General features: G+C 45.2%; 1 protein-coding gene across 2 annotated transcripts in view; it reads left to right on the forward strand.

The window, feature by feature from the left end:
• Window positions 1–22,165, forward strand: part of LOC134345245 (coiled-coil domain-containing protein 170-like) — a 125,045-nt gene that overhangs the window by 59,755 nt on the left and 43,125 nt on the right. For both annotated transcript variants that reach the window (XM_063045623.1, XM_063045613.1), the window contains exons 7-8: window positions 6,051–6,236; window positions 12,766–13,083. In XM_063045623.1, the coding sequence (XP_062901693.1) occupies window positions 6,051–6,236; window positions 12,766–13,083 (504 nt within the window). The remainder of the gene's footprint in view (window positions 1–6,050; window positions 6,237–12,765; window positions 13,084–22,165) is intronic.

Raw genomic sequence — 22,165 nt, forward strand, 5'->3', positions numbered from 1 at the left:
CACACACACACACACACACACACACACACACACTCAGAAACACACACACACACATACACACACACACATACACACACACACACACACACACACTCTCAGAAACACACACACACACATACACACACACACACATACACACACACACACACACACACACACACACAGAAACACACACACACACACACACACACACACACACACACACACACACACACACACACACACACACACAGAGTCCTCCAATCCCAAGACAGGCTGTCTTTAGCCTCCAGAGGACTCACGGATTTGCAGACTTTGGCCTTGACTTTCCCAGCAGACTCAGAGATCTCAGTAGCATTCTGTTGTTCTCCACCGCTCTACGGGGTCTAATCATGTACTTACCCTGAACTGCCAGGGTGGTGGTAGAGGCTGATGCAATCTGTTCATACTAAATTATATTTCTAACCCATTCTAACCCATAAAGGTCTTGTTAACTGTTGGTACGTTGCTAACTGCCCTGGAATCTGAGTATTTGATGGCTCTGGGCTTGTACTCACTGGCGTTTAGAAGAATGGTGGTGGGGGGGGGTTCTGCACTGAAACCTACCGAACATTGAACGGCCCAGAAAGAGTGGACATGGAGAGGATGTTTCCAATAGTGGGAGAGTCTAGCACCAGAGGGCACAGCCTCAGAATACAAGGACATCCCTTTACAACAGAGATAGAAACACAGAAAGCCTACAGCACAATACAGGCCCTTCGGCCCACAGAGTTGTGCTGAACATGTCCCTACCTTAGAAATTACTAGGCTTACCTATAGCTCTCTATTTTAAGCACAAAATAATCTGCGGATGCTGTAAAAGATCAAAGCAACACTTTCAGTACGCTGGATGAACTCAGCAGGTCGGGTAGCATCAGTCAGAAACGATGAGTCGACGTTTCGGGCCGGAACCCTTCGTCAGGACTGAAGAATGAAATCAAATTCAAATCCTTCCCTATCTTTCATTCTTCAGTCCTGACGCAGGGTTCCGGCCCGAAACGTCAACTCATTGTTTCTGACTGATGCTGCCCGACCTGCTGAGTTCATCCAGCGTACTGAAAGTGTAGCTTTCTATTTTACCAAGCTCCATGTACCTATCTAAAAGTCTCTTAAAAGACCCTGTCGTATCCGCCTCCACCACCGTTGCTGGCAGCCCATGATCTGAGGCTGAGGAGGGATTTCCTTATCCAGAGGGTGATGAATCTGTGGAATTGATTGCCACAGATGGCTTTGGAGGCTGAATCATTGGGTCTATTCATAAAGTGGAGGTGGAATAGGTTCTTGATTAGTAAGGGCGTCAAAGGTCACAGGGAGAAGGCAGGAGAATGGGATTGAGAGGGATAATAAATCGGTCATGGAGAACACTCAGGGTCTGCTCCATTCGACATGGTCTTATGGAGTGTTATGTAATGTATCCTCACACAAACAAGCTACCCCAGGAATTAATCAAATGCCCCTTTGCAAATATATCCACCCTTAGGTAGGTGACCAATCCTCACACAAACAAGCTACCCCAGGAATTAATCAAATGCCCCTTTGCAAATATATCCACCCTTAGGTAGGTGACCAATCCTCACACAAACAAGCTACCCCAGGAATTAATCAAATGCCCCTTTGCAAATATATCCACCCTTAGGTAGGTGATCTCCAGAGTTCCAAATAAATACTCTTCTGCTGCCCTCCTCCTCACACAGTTATCTAGCACAGAAACAGTTGTTACAACCCAGCTCATCCTTGCCAGCCAAGGGGTCTTGCATTAAAAACAAATCTATCATTTGCCTTCCTGATGCTTGTACATCCAAACAATCAGGGACTCCTTTACAAAACCTCATGTAATTTTCAAGCGTACTCATTCATTTTAGTTATAGGGAAATGTTAAATAGGTTAGGATTTTATTCCCTGGAGCATAGGAGAATGAGGAGATATTTGATAGAGGTATACAAATTTATGAGAGGTTTAGATAGGCTATGATTTAGGTCGATGGAACCAGGCCGAATGATAGTTTAGCCCAGACTAGAAGGGCCAAATGGCCTTTTTTGTGCTGTAATGCTCTACGACTCTTCAGATTTTAAAGTTTCTTTGCTGGAGAATGAGGAAGAACTTCAACTGCTCTGGGATATAATACCTGAGAGGGTTGTGCAATTGTGTACAGCTCTGGTTGCCTCATTACAGAAAGGACCTGGAGGGTTTGGTTTATCAGGATGCTGCCTGGATTAGAGAGCATTAACTATAAGTAGAGGCTGGATAAAATTGCATTGTTTTCTCTGGAGTGTCAGGGGGATCACCTGATAGAAGTTTAGAAAATTATGAGAGGCATGGGTAGAATCTCTTTCCTAGAGTAGAAATGTCAAATACTTGAGGGCATGCATTTAAGATAAGAGGGGGAAAAGTTTAAAGGAGATGTGTGGAGCAAGTATTTTGCACAGAGTTGTGGGTGCCAGGACTGTGCTGCCAGGGGTGGAGGTAGAGGCAGATACAGTAGAGGCATTTAGGAGGCTGTTAGACACATGGTAGAACATAGATCAGTACAGTACAGACCCTTCAACCCATGATGTTGTGCCAACCCTTTAACCTGTTCCAAGATCAATGAGGGACTATGGATCATGTATTTAGTTTATTTCAGCAGGGTGTCTGGCTCAGGAATCAGATTCTGATTGATCATGAACCGAAGGGCCTGATCCAAGTGTAGTACTGTCCTACATTCTGATCTCTGTAAGCAGATCCTAACAGAACTTGTAGTGGGAAATGGGATAATTTGTTGAGCAGTGGTAATTTACAATGAAGCAGGAGAAACGTGCTCGTAGTTGGAGAACTCTTTCAATAAGACAGCACGGAAACACGGGGCCAAGTGGCATCTGTCCACACTGTGAGATTGCACAACTTTATTTCCAATTTAATTCAAGATTCTGTGCCAAACCATCCAAGGAATTGTGTGTATTCCCTGTGGATGCACACCGGATCTCTGTACTTGAAGCAGATAGAACATAGGTCAGTACAGTACAGTACGTGCCAACCCCTTAACCTATTCCAAGATCAATCTAACCCTCCATTTTTCTTTCATCCACATGCCTGTCTAAGAGTCTCTTAAACATTATATCTGCCTCTACCACCTCTTCCTGGCACCACACTCCATACACCCAACTATCTCTGAGTACAAAACTTCATTCTGACATCCCCCCTATACTTTCCTCCAATCCCCTTAAAATTATGCCCCCTTGTATTAGCCATTTCCACCCTGGGGAGAAATCTATGCTTTTTCTGGTCTTACATATTTCTATCACGTCCCTTTTATCCTCCTTCTCTCCAAGGAAAAGCCCTAGCTCACTCAATCATCTCACAAGTATGCCTTCTAATCCAGGCCGCATACTGGAAAATCTCCTCTGCACCTTCTCCAAAGCTGTCACACCCTTAATGGAATAGTTGATGGGAATGTGGAGAAATTAAAATCTGAGTAATGCAGAACTCGTGTAATTCAGGGGTTTCCCAATCTTTTTTCATGCCATGAACCAATGCCATAAAGCAAGGGGTGTGTGGACTCCAGAGTGGGAACCCCTGTTGTAACTCCAGAGTGGGAACCCCTGTTGTAAATGAATGTTAGATTCAGATTCAGATGTATTTATTTATCTATCACCTGTGCATCAAAAACATACAGTGAAATGTGTTTCTCCCCCCCTTCACCTTTCCCCATCCCTTTTTCCCTCTCCCACTAATCTCCTTGCCTGCCCATTGCCTCCCTCTGGTGCTCCTTCCCCATCTCCCCCCGCCTTTCCTTCTTCCATGGCCTTTTGTCCTCTCCTATTAGATTCTCTCTTCTCCAGCCCTGTATCTCTTTCACCAATAAACTTCCCAGCTCTTTACTTCATCCCTCCTCCTTCAGGTTTCACCCATCAGCTCGTGTTTCTCTCTCTCCTCCCTCCGTCTTTTAAACCTGCTCCTCGTCTTTTTTATCTCCAGTCCTGCTGAAGGGTCTCGGTCCGAAACGTCGACTGTACTTTTTTCCATAGATGCTGCCTGGTTCTGCTGAGTTCCTCCAGCATTTTGTGTGTGTTGCTTGGGTTTCCGCCATCTGCAGATTTTCTCTTGTTAGTGAAACATGTTTGCTTCAACAGCCAACACACCCAAGGATGTGCTGGAGGTAGTCCACAAGTGTCACCACACATTCCAGCGCCAACATAGCACGCCCACAATGTTCAGCAGCAACAACTACAACAGCAGCAAAACAAGACCCTTTCTCTCCCTACCACTCATTACCCACATCCACAACACACAGGCAGGCCTCCAACACCAGGACAGGCCACCTCCAGGCCTTTTTTTCATTAAATGCAATCGTGAACAATAGCCAGATCAGAAATGCTGATCAAATCAACTAGTTCCCAAAGAGAACTCTGATAGGCCAATCAGATGGTTCACTGCTACTCAGCAACAGAACACAAAAAAATCATATGTACAATTAAGAAACATTAAAAAATAGTAGAAATACTGGAGTCATGCTCTTTGTCCTGGACTCTCTGACTTGCAGACATTGGGCCTCTAACCTCCAAGCTCCTGTTTCCATGCTGTATCACTCTCTATAGAGTTTTAGAGTCACAGTGCACTACAGCACAGAAACAGGCTCTCCAACCCATCTAGTCTACTAAACTGTTAGTCTGCCCAGTCCCATCGACCCACGCCTGACCGTATCCCTCATGTCCACGTACCTATCCAAACTTGCCTTAACTGTTACAATCGAACCTGCACCCACCACTTCTGCTGGCAGCTTGTTCCACAATCACACCTCCTGAGTGAAGAGGTCCCCCTTAGATATTTCACCTTTTACCCTAAACCCATGGCCTCCAGTTCTAGTCTCACCCAACCTCCATGGAAAAAGCCTCCTAGGTCTCAATAATTATTTCATTTCAACTTCAACACAGCTTGCGAACTGCATCTCTGCCTAGAAGTGTTGGAATGGTTACAGCTGCTCATTTGCTGGCTAGCTTAGGTTCTAATAAATCGGGCACAGTTAAGTTGACTGGTTGTGTATAGGCACTGTGCATGATTGTAGGTGTCCACTGTAGCCGAGCCATGGAATGAGCTGTGTTTTTTTTAAATTATTTGTTACACGTGCTAAGGGATATTTGGGCTCTGGCTAGGAAAAAAGAATTTACAGATTAGCTTTATTTGACGCTCATGCATTGAAACATCAAGGCATGCGGTGAGATGCATCATTTGCGACAGTGACCAGCACAGTCTGAGGATGTGCCAAGGGCAGCCCACAAGTGTCGCCAACATAACATGCCCGCAGCTTACTAACCCTAACTCCAGGTTAGCTTTATTTGTCGCATGTCTATCAAACAAACTGTGAAAGGTGTCATTCGCATCAAATCAATCTGCAAGGATTGTGCTGGAGGCAGCCCACAAGTATAACCATGCTTCCAGCGCCACCTTAGCATGCTCTTAAATTACTAACCCTGAATGTACGTCCTGGCAATGTGGGAGGAAACTGAAGCACCTGGAGGGAACTCACGTGGTCATGGAGCGAATGTACGAACTCCTTACAGACCAATGGCATTCAGTGATTGAAGGAGCTGTAAGACGATTGCACTAATTGCTCCTCCACCCAACCTACCTCCTTGCCTTTACTCCTGGTCCAATGTCCTCTCCTATTAGGTTCCTTCTGAAACCCTCTGCTTCTTCCACCTATCCTCTCCAGTTTCTTACATCTTTCACTTCCGTCCTTCCTCTCCTGACCCACGCACCTTCTCCCTCACCTGGTCTCACCTATCACCTGCCAGCTTGTACTCCTTCCTTTTCCCCCACCTTCTTATTCTGACTTCTGCCCCCTTTCTTTCCAATCCTGATGAAGGGTCTCAGCCTGAATCGTTGACCATTCATCCCCTCTGTAGATGTTGCCTGATCTGCTGAGTTCCTCCAGTGTTTTGTGTGTGTTGCTCCGGATTTCCTGCATCTGTAGAATCTTTGATGTCCCCCCCCCCCCCCCGCATTCTGAGTTCTTCTCCCCCGCTGAGTCGCTATCTGATATGCTTTGGGCCCAGGCCTGCGAGATGTTCCAGGAACGCCTCCTGTGGGAAACGAAGATCGCGACGCTGGAAGAAGCTTTGGCCACTCGGGAAATGGAGTTCAAGGCAAGCCAGCAGACCCTGATGAAGCTGGCCTCTGAGGCGGGGAAAGCCCAGGATGTGGCAGCATCCTTCAACCAGGACATGAAGGTTGTCAGGAAGGTAAGAGAACAGGGCTTTTGGGAAATCCTACCTAGGAATACGGGCCATTACAGGTTTGTGCTGGTTGATTCTCCACATAAGCCCTTCATCGCACTGTCTCTTTCTCTGTGTTTGCCATCTCCCACACCATTTCATCCAGCTGCTCCCAAGCAGAGTTACTGTTGTCAGAGGCATACATGTCCAGGGTATAAATGCCATGAAAATTAAATTGCTAAATTGGTTTATTATTATCAGCAATGTATCAAGGTACAGTGAAAAACTGGTCTGCACACCATTCATACAGATCAGTTCATTACCACTGTGCATTGATGTAGCACAAGGGAAAACAATAACAAAGTGCGGAGTAAAATGTTGCAGTCACACAGAAAGTGCAACGCAGGCAGAAAATAAGTTGCAAGGTCATAACAAGGTAGATTATGGGATCAAGGGTCCATTTTATCATTCCAGGGAGCTGTTCAAATCTTAAAACAGCAGGGTAGAGACTCCTTAAGCCTGATGATGCACGCTTTCAGGCTTTTGTATCTTCTGCCCGATGGCAAGGGAGAGAAGAGAGAGTGTCTTCTGGGGTGGGTGGGGTCTTTGATTACGCTGGCTGCTTTACTGAGGCAGTGAGAAGTATAGGTGTAGACCATGGAGAGGAGGTTGGTTTCCGTGATGTGCTGAGCTTTATCTACAACTCTCCGTAGTTTCTTCAAGTCACAGGAGCAATTGCCGATCAGGAGCGTGATGTATCTGGATAAGGTGCTTTCTATGGTGCATCAATAAAAATCGGTGCGGGTCAAAGGGTGCATGAAAAATTTCTTTAGCTTCCAGAGGAAGTAGAGATGTTGGTCAGTTTTGGTCGTGGCAACCAGATGGTTGGACTAGGACAGATAGTTGGAGATGTTCACTCCCAGAAACTTGAAACTCTCAAATGCAGCAGCAAGATACATTGCAGGACAAGGGCAAACATAGATTATCATAAACTTCCATGTGCACAAAACAAACTGTGACAAAATCACTACTGTAAGGTGGGGAGGAGGGAAGAGAGAAAAGAGATGGGGAGAGAGAGAGGGAGAGGGAAAGAGAGATAGAGAGGGAGAGTGGGAGGGAGAAAAAAGAAAGTCCAAGGCAGTGTGAGGTATTTTCAGATGGGTTCAAGGACCTGATGGCAGTGGGGAAGAAGCTGTTGTTGAACATTAAGGTGCAGCTCTTCAGGTTTCTGTAATTCCTACTTGATGGCAGTAACGAGAAGAGGGCATAGCCTGGATGATGGGGTCCCTGATGATGGATGGATGGATGTTGCTTCTTGTAGGTGTTCTGCAATGGTGGGGAGAGCTGTACCTGTGATGGAACTGGTTGAGTCCCACACTCTCTGTAGCATCCTGCGTTCCTGCACATGGGAGTTTCTATTCCTATGGGATTGAGTTCTCTGGGGAGGAGAGTTTCTCCTCAATCGCCAGTTGGACTTTCTAGTGACTGCCTGATGTCAGTAGCTTCCAGCTCTCTAGACATGGAAATTTCTCAGCAACCAAGGATCCGACCCAATTTTGTGTTATTACACCATAAGGTCATAAGACATAAGAGCGTAAATAGGCCATTCATCTCATCCAATCTTCTCCACCATTCGGTCATGGCTGATTTATTTTCCCTCTAAACCATAACCTTTGATGCTCTTACTAATCAAGAACCTATCAACCTCTGCTTTAAATATACTCAATGACTTGGCCTCCATAGCTGCCTGTAGCAATGAATTCCATAAATTAACCACTCTCTGATTAAGGAAATTCCTCCTCATCTCTGTTCTAAAGGGATCCTTCTATTCTGAGACTCCCAGTCTTAGACTCTCCCACTATAGAAAATATCATCTCCAAGTCCACTCTATCTACATAGGCCTTTCAATATTCAATAGGTTTCAATGAGATACCCCCATAATTTTCTGAACTCCAGTGAGTACAGGCCCAGGGCCATCAATTGCTCTTCATACATTAACCCTTTCATTTCCAGGATTATTCTCGTGAACCATCTTGGACCCTCTGTTCTTGCCTCAACTACTTTCTCTGGCAGTTGATTCCATATAGATACCAACCTCTGTGTGAAAAGGTTGCCCCTTAAGTTCCTTTTAAAAATTTCCCCAGTCACCTTAAACCTCTACCCTCTAGTTTTTGATTCCTTAACCTTGTGAAAAAGACTGAGTGCATTCACCCTATCTATGCCCCTTGTGATTTTATATGTCTCTATAAGTCACGGCCCAGTCTCCTACGCTCTAAGAAATAAAGTCCAAACTTGTCCTACCTCGCCCGATAACTCAGTCACTTAGGTCCTAGCAAAGTACTTTTAAGTCATTTCCAGTTAATAACATCTTTCCTATAGCAAGGTGACCAAAACTGAACGCAATACTCCGTTCAGCCTTATCACTGGCTTATACAACCACTCTATGTCCTCTCAACTTGTAGACTCAGTGCCCTGACTGACTAAGACCAGTTTGCCAAAAGCCTTCTTCACCACCTTGTCTACTTGTGACCCTACTTTAAGTGAATCTTGCACTTATAGTTCCAGGTCCCTGCAATTTCAAACTTCTGCCTCCTCTTGTCCTCAATGGTACTGGGAGAGTTGCCCCAGTTTCTCAAGTCTCCTCTCAACCCCTTCACTCCTGGTCTTATTTTGGTGACCTTTCCTCCTTGACTTTTACCAGGCTTCCATAATGTGGTGCAGTGCGACACAGGGGAACCAGAGAGAGAGTCAACTAAAGTTTATTGTCATGTGCAAAAGTCCATGCAATGATAAACTTACTTGCAGCAGCATCACAGACACAAAGCATCAGATAAGCAGAATTCAAGAAATAAACATAAATTAAGTGCTATTCTTACAAGTAAGACATTTGATAAGGTTCCCCATGCAAGGCTTATTCAGAAAGTAAGGAGGCGTGGGATCCAAGGAGACATTGCTTTGTGGATCCAGAACTGACTTGCCCACGGAAGGTGGTTGGAAATGATTCATATTCTGCATGGAGGACAGTGACCAGTGGTGTTCCACAGGGATCTGTTCTGGGACTCCTCCTCTTTGTGATTTTTATAAGTGACCTGGATGAGGAAGTAGAAGAGTAAGTTTGCTGATGATACAAAAGTTGAGGGTGTTGTGGATAGTCTGGAGGGTTGTCAGAGGTTACAGCACAACATCGATAGGATGTAGAACTGGGCTGAGATCTGGCAGATGGAGTTCAACTCAGGTAAGTGGGAAGTGGTTCATTTTAGTGGTCAAATTTGAAGACAGAATATAATATTAATGGTAAAACTCTTGGCAGTGTGGAGGATCAGTAAGATCTTGGGCTCCGTGCCCATAGGACACTCAAAGCTGCTGCGCAGGTTGACAGTGTTGTTAAGAAAATGTATTGTGTGTTGGCCTTAATCAACCGTGGGATTGAGTTCAAGAACCGTGAGGTAATGTTACAGCTATATAAGACCTTAGTTAGACCCCACTTGGAGTACTGTGTTCAGTTCTGGTCACTTCGTTACAGGAAGGATATGGATACTACAGAGAGAGTGCAGAGGAGATTTACAAGGATGTTGCCTGGATTGGAGGGCATGCCTTATGAGAATGGGTTGAGTGAACTTGGCCTTTCTCCATGGAGCAACAGAGGATGAGAGATGGCCTGATAGAGGTGTACAAGATAATGAGAGCCATTGATTTTGTGGATAGCAGAGGCTTTTTCCCAGAGCTCAAATGGCTAACACGAGGGGGCATAGCTTTAAGGCGCTTGGAAGTAGGCACAAGGGGGATGTCAGAGGTAAGTTTTTCACACAGAGAGTGGTGGGTGCTTAGAATGCACTGCTAGTGAGAGGCAGATACAATAGGGTCTTTTAAGAGACTCTTAGATAGGTACATGGAGCTTAGAAAAATCGAGGGCTATGCGGTAGGGAAATTCTAGGCAGTTTCTAGAGTAGGTTACATGGTCGGCACAATATTGTGGGCTGAAGGGCCTGTAATGTGCTGTAGATTTTTATATTTCTATGGAAGAAAGGACATAATTAGAACTAAAAATAAAGCCCATTTAGAATGAGGTGATCTAAGTAGTCATGGTGTTGGTAAACTCTGGTGATTAGGATTGTGAACAGCGCTATTATTGTTGGACAAATCGCAGGTGATGATGAGCCATTGTACAGGTGTGAGGTAGGATACAACTGCTTGAGTGGTGCTGCAGCAATTTCTCACTCAGTGTCAGTAAATCTAAAGATCTGTTTGTTGACTTCAGGAGGGGGAAGGATGCGCCACTCCACATTGGTGGATCAATGGGATTGGTGGTGGAGAGAGTCAGATTACATGAGCTTTATTTGTCACATGTACATCGAGAAATACACAAATATGCAGTGAGATGTGTGGACATCAATAACCAACACGGTCTGAGGGTTGTGCTTGGGGCAGCCCACCAGTGTCACCGTGCTTGCCCACAACTTATACAGGTTTTCGAGGAAATTACAAGGAAAGTTGATGAAGACGCGGCAGTGGATTTTGTCTACGTGGACTTTAGAAAGGTCCTGCATGGGATGTTGGTCGAGAAGGTTCAGTGGCTTGGCATTGAGGATGAGGCTGTAAATTGGGTTAGACATTGGCTTTACGGGAGAAGCCAGAGAGTGGTGGTAGGTGGTTGCCTCTCCGACTGGAGGTCTGTGACTAGTGGTGCGTCACAGGGTTCGGTGCTCGGTCTTTTGTTCTTTGTCATCTATATCAATGATCTGGATGATAACGTGGTAAATTGGATCAGCAAATTTGCAGATGATACTAGGACAGGAGGTGTAGTGGACAGCGAGGAAGACTATCGAAGCTTGCAGCAGGATCTGGACTAGCTGGAAAAATGGGCTGAAAATGACAGATGAAATTGCAGACAAGTGTGAGGTGTTGCACTTTGGGAGGACCAACCAGGGTAGGACTTACGTGGAGAGCTGTAGGGTACTAAGGACTGAGGTAGACAGATGGATCTGGGAATACAGATCCATAATTCCTTGAAAGTTGTATCATAGGTGGATAGGGTCATAAAGAGAGCTTTTGGCCTTCATAAATTAAAGTATTGTGTGTGTTGCTATTGAGTACAGGAGTTGGAATGCTATGTTGAAGTCATATAAGATGGTGGTGAGGCCTAATTTGGAGTTTTGTTTACAATTCTGGTCACCTACCTACAGGAAAGATATCAATAAGATTGAAAGAGTGCAGAGAAAAGCTACAAGGATGTTGCTGGGACTTGAGGACCTGAGTTATAGGAAAAGGTTGAATAGGTTGAGACTTTATTCTCTGGAGCGTAGGAGAAAGAGGGGAGATTTGACAAAATGTACATCAGGTAAATTCAAGCAAACTTTGTCACTGAGGATGGGTGAGACTAAAACTAGAGGTCATAGGTTAAGAGTGAAAGGTGAAATGTTTAAGAGAAACAAGAAGGGGAACTTCTTCACTCAGGGGGTGGTGTGAGTGTGAAATGAGCTGCCAGAGGAAGTAGTGGATGCAGGTTTGATTTCAATATTTAAGAGAGATTTTGATAAGTATATGGATAGGAGGCGTATGGAATGCTATGGTCTTTGTGCAACTCAATGGGACTAGGCAGAATAACTGTTCAGCACAGATTAGATGGGCCAAAGGGCCCCTTTCTGTGCTATAGTGCTCCATAATTCTATGTACCAAGGTACAGTGAAAGGATTTATTGCAAGGTTGAGTGAGCGAGGGCTTTTTCCTTCAAAGGAAAGGAGGGTGAGAGGTGGCTTGATAGAGGTGTACAAGATGATAAGAGGCGTGGATAGGGTGGCCAGCCGGAGACTTTCTTCCAGGGCAGAAATAGCTAATATGAGGAGACATAATTTTAAGATGATTCGAGGAAAGTATAGGCAGGGTGCCAGTGGTAGGTTTTTTGACACAGAGAGTGGTGGGTATGTGGAACACACTGCTAGGAGTGGTGGCTGAGGCAGATATATTACCAAGGTTTAAGAGACTCTTGGAGAGGCACATAGGTGATGGAAAATGGAGTGCAATGTGGAAGGGAAGTGTTAGATTGATCTTGGAGTAGGTTAAAAGGTAAGCACGACATTGAGGGCCCAGGGACCTGTACTGTGCTATATTCTAAATTGCACTCTGATCTGACAGATCAGCTGTGGGCAACATAGTAGCATAGAAGTTACTCAAAGGCATTACATCGGCATTGACTCGGGTTCAATTCCCACCGCCGTAGGCAAGGAGATTTGCAATCTCCCTGTGACCGCATGTGTTTCCCCCAGGTGCTCCGGTTTCCTCCCACATCCAATGATGTACAGGGTTAGCAGGTTAATGGTGGCACAGGTGTGATTTTGTAGCAAGGGCACTTTGAGCTAGAAGGGCCTGTTACCATGCTGAATCTCTAAATAAATAAACAATTAGACACGACCTGAGGTAGTAAAAGCTAAAACAGTAACGTAATGAAGGATAAGGTGTAACAGCTACAGAGGAAGTGTAGTACAGGTGGGTTGGGCTGAAGGTCCGGTCCTGTTTGTGTGCTGTCCTCTCACACGTGTCTGCTGCCCTTTCCCCGCAGGAGAGAGACGAAGCCCTGCTTCTGAAGGCCGCAGCCGAGCGGGAGAGTGAGCTGCTGCGCGAAAGGCTGGCGGACAGCCAGTTCGCCCTGGGCACCGCTTGCCAGGCCCAAGTGCGCCAGGAGAGGCGGGCGACTGACCTGGGCGAGGAGCTGCGTGCCAGCACCCAACAGAGTAAAGCTACCCGAGCCCTGCACCAGGGACTCCTCGAGCAGCTGGCAGCCCTGCTCAGCAACGGCCTGGGCACCGCCCCTGCTACTGAGGAGGCCGTCAAAGGCAAAGTGAGGGAGCTGAGTGGGAGAGACCGCACTTGGACAGCGGTGAGTATCCGGGGCAGTGAACCCCCCCCCCGCCAAGTATCAGAAGTTTTAGAGGGAAAACAGGAGGGCAAAAAGAGGGGATGGGATAGATTGGGCAGGCAGGTTAAAAGTTCATCCAAAGAGGTTCTTCAGTTATGTTATCAACACAAGAGCCCCTGCAGATGCTGAAAGTCCAAAGCAAAACACACAAAATGCTGGAGGCACTCAGCAGATCAGACAACATCTATGGAGGGGAATAAAGAGTTTTTTGGGCCATGACCCTTCATCAGGACCGGAAGGAAGGGGTCAGAATCCAGAATAAGAAGATGGGGGGAGAGAAGGAGAACAAGCTGGCAGATGATACCTGAGACCAGGTGAATGGAAAGGTGAGTGGGTGGGGGAAGGGGGATGAACTGAGAAGCTGGGAAGAGATGGGTGGTAGAGATAAGGGGCTGAAGAAGAAGGGATCTGATAAGAGAGGAGAGTAGGCATGGGAGAAAAAGAAGGAAGAGGAGGACTGGCGGGGGGAAGGGGTGATGTGAAATTGAGGAGAAGAAAAGGGGTAAGAGGAGAGCCAGGAAGGGGAATGGAAAAAGGGAGAAGGGAAAGGGGAAAGAAATTACTGGAAGTTGGAGAAATCGATGTTCATGCCATCAGGTTGGAGGCTACGCAGGAGAAACATGAGGTGTTGCTGCTCCAACCTGATAGTGGCGTCGTTGTGGCAGTAGAGAAAGCCAGGCAGAGAGAAAGCCAGGCACAGACATGTCAGAATAAGATGGGAAGTCAAATTGTAATGGGCAGTGGCTACTGGGAAATCCTGTCTGTTGCAGAAGGAGTGAAAGTGCTTGACAAAGCGGTCCCCCAATCTATGTCAGGTCTCACTGGTGTAGAGGAGGTTGCACCAGTAGCACTGATACAGTAGGCATCCCTGACAGACCCACTGATGAAGTGTTGCCTCACTTGGAAGAACTGTTCTGGGCCCTGAATGTTCGTAAGAGAGGAGGTGAAGGGGCAGGTGTAGCACTTCTGCCTCTTGCAGGGATAAGTGCCAGGAAGGTGATCAGTGGGGAGGGATGCATGGACAAGAATTTCAGGATAAATTCCTCTGATATTAAATGGAACTATTGAATTATTGAACAAGGGATTCACAGGGATACTAACAACACAAGGATGACTAGAGAGGGACTAGATCCTCTCAAGGACCATCAGGGCTGCTTACGTTTAGAACTGCAGGACATGGCCAAAGACAAATATAATGTTAACATGCATTTCAAGGGGACTAGAATATAAAGGTAAGCATATAATGCTGAAACTTAATAAGACATTGTTTAGACTGCATTTAGTACATTGGAAGCAGTTTTGGGTCACTTATCTATGAAAGGATGTGCTGGTATTAGAATCAGAATCAGAATCAGGTTTATTATCACTGGCATGTGACATGAAATTTGTTAACTTAGCAGCAGCAGTTCAATGCAATACATAATCTAGCAGGGAGAGAAAAAATAAACAAGTAAATCAATTACATATATTGAATAGATTTAAAAAAGTACAAAAACAGAAATACTGTATATTTTAAAAAAGTGAGGTAGTGTCCAAAGATTCAATGTCCATTTAGGAATCGGATGGCAGAGGGGAAGAAGCTGTTCCTGAATCGCTGAGTGTGTGCCTTCAGGCTTCTGTACCTCTTACCTGATGGTAACAGTGAGAAAAGGGCATGCCCTGGGTGCTGGAGGTCCTTAATAATGGATGCTGCCTTTCTGGGACACTGCTCCCTGAAGATGTCCTGAGTACTTTGTAGGCTAGTGCCCAAGATGGAGCTGACTAGATTTACAACCTTCTGCAGCTTCTTTCGGTCCTGTGCAGTAGCCCCTCCATACCAGACGGTGATGCTGCGTATTTGGAGCTTCTGATTCTTATACTGTTCCTCATCAATTGAACTGTTGGATCTCCATCCCATTGGCTCAGGTCACCTGACCTAGCTGGGTCACCTTCATACTGGTCATTGTATAGGGCTACAACCAACATTGTTTCATGGTTCTGCCCACCCCGGTCTTGTATATTTGTGCCTTTACACTCTGACTGGTCCAAACCAGTTAAATGAGGCAACCCAGACAGAGTCTAATGAGATTACAGATAGCTTCTTTGGTAGGTCTGGCATTTTACGTCACAAGTAGCTACTCCTCCGAAAACGGTCTCCGAGAATTGCTCTGATTAGATGGTCCCCGAGTCCATGCCCTTTACATAACAAATGGCTACTTGTTTGATAATCGTCTCAGGTTTAGCAGGTTATTACCTGAAGCTTCCTGTGTCCACATTCAGTTGCTGATTAGATTATCCAAGAGCAAGAATCAGTTTAGAGTCCACAAAAAGGGAGAACAAAACCAACTGGCTTGTCTGGGGTGCTTCCCCTGTCCTTGATTAGTCTGTAGTTTCTTCTGGCCAACAGCTGACTTGCTAAATCTCTTCAAACTCCTAATAAAGTAGAGCTGCTGTCTTGCCCTCTTTATAACTGCATCAATATGTTGGAACCAGGTTAGATCCACAGAGATATTGACACTCTAGAACTTGAGGCTGCTCACTCTCTGCGCTTCTGATCCCTCTATGAGGATTGGTATGTGTTCCTTCGTCTTACCCTTCCTGAAGTCCACGATCAGCTCTTTTGTCTTACTGATGTTGAGTGCCAGGTTGTTGCTGCGGCACCATTCCACTAGTTGGCATATCTCACTCCTGTACGCCCTCTCATCACCACCTGAGATTCTACCAACAATGGTTGTATCATCAGCAAATTTGCAGATGGTGTTTGAGCTATGCCTAGCCACATGGTCATGTGTATACAGAGAGTAGAGCAGTGGGCTAAGCATACACCCCTGAGGTGCACCAGTGTTGATCGTCAGCAGGGAGGATATGTTATCACTGATCTGCAGACTGTGGTCTTCTGGTTAGGAAGTCGAAGCTCCAATTGCAGAGGGAGGTACAGAGGCCCAGGTTCTGTAACTTCTCAATCAGGATTGTGGGAATGATGGTATTAAATGATGGTTCTAGTTGATGAACAGCATCCTGACGTAGGTGTTTGTGTTGTCCAGGTGGTCTAAAGCCATGTGGAGAGCCATTGAGATTACACCTGCTGTTGACCTATTGTGGCGATAGGCGGATTGCAATGGGTCCAGGTCCTTACTGAGGCAGGAGTTCAGTCTAGTCATGACCAACCTCTCAAAGCATTTCATCACTCTTGATGTGAGTGCTACCAGGTGAAATGTATAAGAATGATCCTAGTCATAAAAGGGTTAATGCATGAGGAATGTTTCATGACTTTGGGCCTGTTCTCACCGGAATTCAGAAGAATAAGGGAATCTCATTGAAACCAATTGGATATTGAAAGGTCTAGATGGAATGGACATGGAGAGGATGTTTCCTATAGTGGGGGAGTCTGGACCAGAGTAAACAGCTTCAGAAAAGATGCCCTTTTAGAACAGAGGTAAGATGGAATTTCTTTAGACAGAGGGTGGTGAATCTGTGCAATTCGTTGCCACAGATGGCTATGAGTATGTTTAAGGCAGAAGTTGATAGATTCTTGATTAGTAAAGGTGTCAAAGGTTACGGGGAGATGGTGGGAGAATGGAGTTGAGAGAGAAATTAAATCAGCCATGATTGAATGGCAGGGAAAACACGATGGGCCAAATGCTCTGACGTCTTATGGTTTTATGCCCTAAAAAATGGTTATGAGCTAGATTTAGCAGGAAGGGTTAAATATAATCCAGGAGGTTCTTCAGTTGTCTTATTGTAACAGTCTCTGAAGAGACTAGGTGCTCCTAAAGATTATCAGGGATGCAGATGTGTGGAGCTGCTGAAGCTGGAGATTTTTAAGGTCTATTTCTCCTCAGTGTTTAGAACCATAGAAACCATAGAAACTACAGCATAGAAATAGGCCCTCTGGCCCTTCTTGGCTGTGCCGAACCATTTTCTGCCTAGTCCCACTGATCTGCACACGGACCAGATCCCTCCATACACCTCCCATCCATGTATCTGTCCAATTTATTCTTGAATGTTAAAAAAGAACCCGCATTTACCACCTCGTCTGGCAGCTCATTCCATACTCCCATCACTCTCTGTGTGAAGAAGCCCCCCCTAATGTTCCCTTTAAACTTTTCCCCCCTCACCCCTAACCCACGTCCTCTGGTTTTTTTCTCCCATTGCCTCAGTGGAAAAAGCCGGCTTGCATTCACTCTATCTATACCCATCATAATTTTATATACCTCTAACAAATCTCCCCTCATTCTTCTGCGCTCCAGGGAATAAAGTCCTAACCTATTCAACCTTTCTCTGTAACTGAGTTTCTCAAGTCCCGGCAACATCCTTGTAAACCTTCTCTGCACTCTTTCAACCTTATTTATATCCTTCCTGTAATTTGGTGACCAAAACTGAACACAATACTCCAGATTCGGCCTCACCAATGCCTTATACAACCTCATCATAACATTCCAGCTCTTACACTCAATACTTTGATTAATAAAGGCCAATGTACCAAAAGCTCTCTTTACGACCCTATCTACCTGTGACGACACTTTTAGGGAATTTTGTATCTGTATTCCCAGATCCCTCTGTTCCACTGCACTCCTCAGTGCCGTACCATTAACCCTGTATGTTCTACGTTGGTTTGTCTTTCCAACGTGCAATACCTCACACTTGTCAGTATTAAACTCCATCTGCCATTTTTCAGCCCATTTTTCCAGCTGGTCCAAGTCCCTCTGCAGGCTCTGAAAACCTTCCTCACTGTCTACTACACCTCCAATCTTTGTATCATCAGCAAACTTGCTGATCCAATTTACCACATTATCATCCAGATCATTGATATAGATGACAAATAACAATGGACCCAGCACTGATCCCTGTGGCACACCACTAGTCACAGGCCTCCACTCAGAGAAGCAATTCTCTACCACCACTCTCTGGCTTCTTCCATCGAGCCAATGTCTAATCCAATTTACCACCTCTCCATGTATACCTAGCGACTGAATTTTCCTAACTAACCTCCCATGCGGGACCTTGTCAAAGGCCTTACTGAAGTCCATGTAGACAATACCCACTGCTTTCCCTTCATCCACTTTCCTGGTAACCTCCTCGAAAAACTCCAACAGATTGGTCAAACATGACCTACCACGCACAAAGCCATATTGACTCTCCCTAATAAGCCCCTGTCTATCCAAATGCTTGTAGATTCTGTCTCTTAGTAGTCCCTCCAATAACTTACCTACTACTGACGTTAAACTCACCGGCCTATAATTTCCCGGATTACTTTTTGATCCTTTTTTAAACAACGGAACAACATGAGCCACTCTCCAATCCTCCGGCACTTCACCCGTAGACAGCGACATTTTAAATATTTCTGCCAGGGCCCCCGCAATTTCAACACTAGTCTCCTTCAAGGTCCGAGGGAACACTCTGTCAGGTCCCGGGGATTTATCCACTTTAATTTTCCTCAAGACAGCAAGCACCTCCTCCTTTTCAATCTGTACAGTTTCCATGGTCTCACTACTTGATTCCCTCAAGTCCATAGATTTCATGCCAGCTTCCTTAGTAAATACAGACGCAAAAAACCTATTTAAGATCTTCCCCATTTCCTTTGGTTCCGCACAAAGCCGACCACTCTGATCTTCAAGAGGACCAATTTTATCCCTTACAATCCTTTTGCTCTTAATATACTTGTAAAAGCTCTTTGGATTATCCTTCACTTTGACTGCCAAGGCAACCTCATGTCTTCTTTTTGCCCTCCTGATTTCTTTCTTAAGTATTTTCTTGCACTTCTTATACTCCTCAAGCACCTGATTTACCCCCTGTTTCCTATACATTTCATAAAACTCCCTCTTCTTCTTTATCAGAGTTGCAATATCCCTTGAGAACCAAGGTTCCTTATTCCTATTCAATTTGCTTTTAATCCTGACAGGAACATACAAACTCTGCACTCTCAAAATTTCCCCTTTGAAGGCTTCCCACCTACCAATCACATCTTTGCCAGAGAACAACCTGTCCCAATCCATGCTTTTTAGATCCTTTCTCATTTCTTCAAATTTGGCCTTCTTCCAGTTCAGAACCTCAAACCTTGGACCAGATCTATCCTTGTCCATGATCAAATTGAAACTAATGGTGTTATGATCACTGGAACCAAAGTGCTCCCCTACACAGACTTCTGTCACTTGCCCTAATTCGTTTCCTAACAGGAGATCCAATATTGCATCCCCTCTAGTTGGTCCCTCTATATACTGATTTAGAAAACTTTCCTGAACACATTTTACAAACTCTAAACCATCTAGACCCCTAACAGTATGGGAGTCCCAATCAATGTATGGAAGATTAAAATCTCCTACCACCACAACTTTATGTTTCCTGCAGTTGCCTGCTATCTCTCTGCAGATTTGCTCTTCCAAGTCTCGTTGACTATTGGGTGGTCTGTAATACAATCCCACTAATGTGGCCATACCTTTCCTGTTTCTCAGCTCCACCCATAAGGACTCAGTAGACAAGCCCTCTAATCTGTCCTGCCTGAGCACTGCTGTAATATTCTCCCTAACAAGCAAAGCTACTCCCCCACCTTTCATTCCTCTGCCTCGATCACATCTGAAACATCTGAACCCTGGAATATTAAGCTGTCAGTCCTGCCCCTCCTGTAGCCAAGTTTCACTAATTGCTACAACATCATAATTCCACGTGTCAATCCACGCCTCTTCTTTACTAAGAAGAAATGTGGGTAATAAGTAGGGAGAGATTTTGCAACATTTACATATTACAAGGAAGGAAGTACTTGCAGACTTGAAGCACATTAAGGTGGGCAAACCCTCACGTCCTAACCAGGTGCCCCACTGGACTGAACAGGAAGCCAGGGAAGAAATTGTAGAGACTGTTATAGTGATATTTGCTTCATCATTAGCCAGTTGAAGTTCCAGAAGACTGGATGATTCATAGTTCAAAGTAAATTTATTGTCGAAGTGCAATAATGTCATCACATAGAACCCTAAAATTTGTTTTCTTGCGGGCAAGCTCAGAAAATCCAGGAAACATAAAAGGATCAGTGAAAGAATGCACCCAATGGGATGGACAAATGACCAGTGTGCAAAAGACAACAAATTGTACAAATACAAAAAAATAAAAATAAATAAATAAACAAACAAACAAATAAATAAATAAGCAAGCAATAAATATCAAGAACATAAGATGATGAAGAGTTCTTGAAAGTGAGTCCAGAAGTTATGTGAATAGTTCAGTGATGGGGCAAGTGAAATTGAGTGAAGTTAGCCCCTTTGGTTCAAAAGCCTGATGGCTGAGGGGTAATAACTGTTCCTGAACCCGGTTGTGTGGGTCCTGAGACTCCTGTATCTTTTTCCTGATGGTAGCAATGAGAAGAGAGCATGGCCAGGGTGGTAGGGGTTCTTGATGATGAATGTTGCTTTCTGTGTAGATGTGCTCAATGTTGGGGAGGGCTTTACCTGTGATGGACTGGGCCATATCCACTACTTTTTGTAGGATTTTCCATTCAAGGGCATGGGTGTTTCCATACCAAGCTGTGATGCAATCAGCTCAATATATTCTCTGCCACACATCTATAGAAGTTTGTCAAAGTTTTAGATGTCACGCCGAATCTTTGCAAACTGCTAAGAAAGTAAAGTCGCTGCTGTGCTTTCTTCATAATTTGCCTATCGCACTAACAGGTCAACAGAGGATACCATCTCCACGGCACTTCATTCTGCCCTGCCCCAATTCTTACATCAGAATGCTGTTCATTGACTTTAGTTCGGCATTCAATGCAGTGATCCCCACCAAGCTGATCACCAAATTTCGCCAGCTTGTTATCAGCTTATCCCTCTGCAATTGGACCTTGGACTTGCTGACTAACAGACCCCAATCTGTTAAGTTAGACAACCTCTCCTCCTCCACTCTCACCCTGAACAACAGCGTGCCTCAAGGCTGTGTGCTGAGCCCTCTTCTGTACTCCCTTTTCACCTATGACTGTGTTCCTGTACACGGTTCTAACTCCATAATCAAGTTCGCAGACGACACCATGGTGGTTGGCCTGAGAAGAGGGGATGACAAAACGGCCTACAGGGACGAGGTCCAGCACCTGGCCACGTGATGTGCTGATAACAAGCTGGCCCTTAACACCCAGAAGACCAAGGAGATCATTGTGAACTTCAGGCATGCTAGGAGCCACATTCATGTCCCCATTTACATCAACGGAGCTGTAGTGGAGTGTGCATCAAGCTTCACATTCCTTGGTGTCCACATTTCCGAGGATCTCAGCTGGTCCCTGAACTCCTCCATCCTGATCAAAAAGGCACAACAGCACCTTTATTTCCTGCGGAGCATCAAGAAAGCTCACCTCCGTCCCAGGATACTGACGGACTTTTACCGCTGTACCATTGAGAACATACTCACCAACTGCATCTCAGTGTGGTATGGCAATTGTCCCATATCGGACCGCAAAGCTCTCCAGCGTGTGGTGAAAACTGCTCAGCGGATTATCGGCACCCAATTGCCCAGCATCGGGAACATCTATCATAAACGCTGCCTGGGCAGGACGAAAAGCATTATCAAGGATGCATCTCACCCTAACCATGGACTTCATACTCTCCTCCCATCCAGTAGGCGCTACAGGAGCCTCTGTTCCTGCACCAGCAGGCTCAGGAAGAGCTTCTTCCCCGAGGTTGTGACCCTGTTGAACCTCACATCACAGCGCTAAGCAGTATTGCCCCCATATTGTACTGTCTCAGTACTTTTATATTTGTGTGCTGTAGCACTTACTTTTTATTCGCAGTTATTTTGTAAATAATACTATTCTTTTGCACTTCTGGTTAGATGCTAATTGTATTTCATTGGCTTTGTATCTGTACTCGGCACAATGACAACAGAGTTGAATCTAATCTGATCTAATCTAATTGCACTTAGGTGCTGGGCCTAGGACAGATGCTCTGAAATGATAACACTGAAAAATTTAAAGATGCTGACCCTCTCCACCTCTGACCCCCAATGAGGACGGGGTCAAGGACCTCTGGTTTCCCCCTCCTAAAGTCATAATCAGCTCCTTGATCTTGTGACATTGTGTGAGCAATTGTTG

The sequence above is a fragment of the Mobula hypostoma genome, chromosome 1 (assembly GCF_963921235.1).
Source record: "Mobula hypostoma chromosome 1, sMobHyp1.1, whole genome shotgun sequence".
Classification (NCBI taxonomy): Eukaryota; Metazoa; Chordata; class Chondrichthyes; order Myliobatiformes; family Myliobatidae; genus Mobula; species Mobula hypostoma.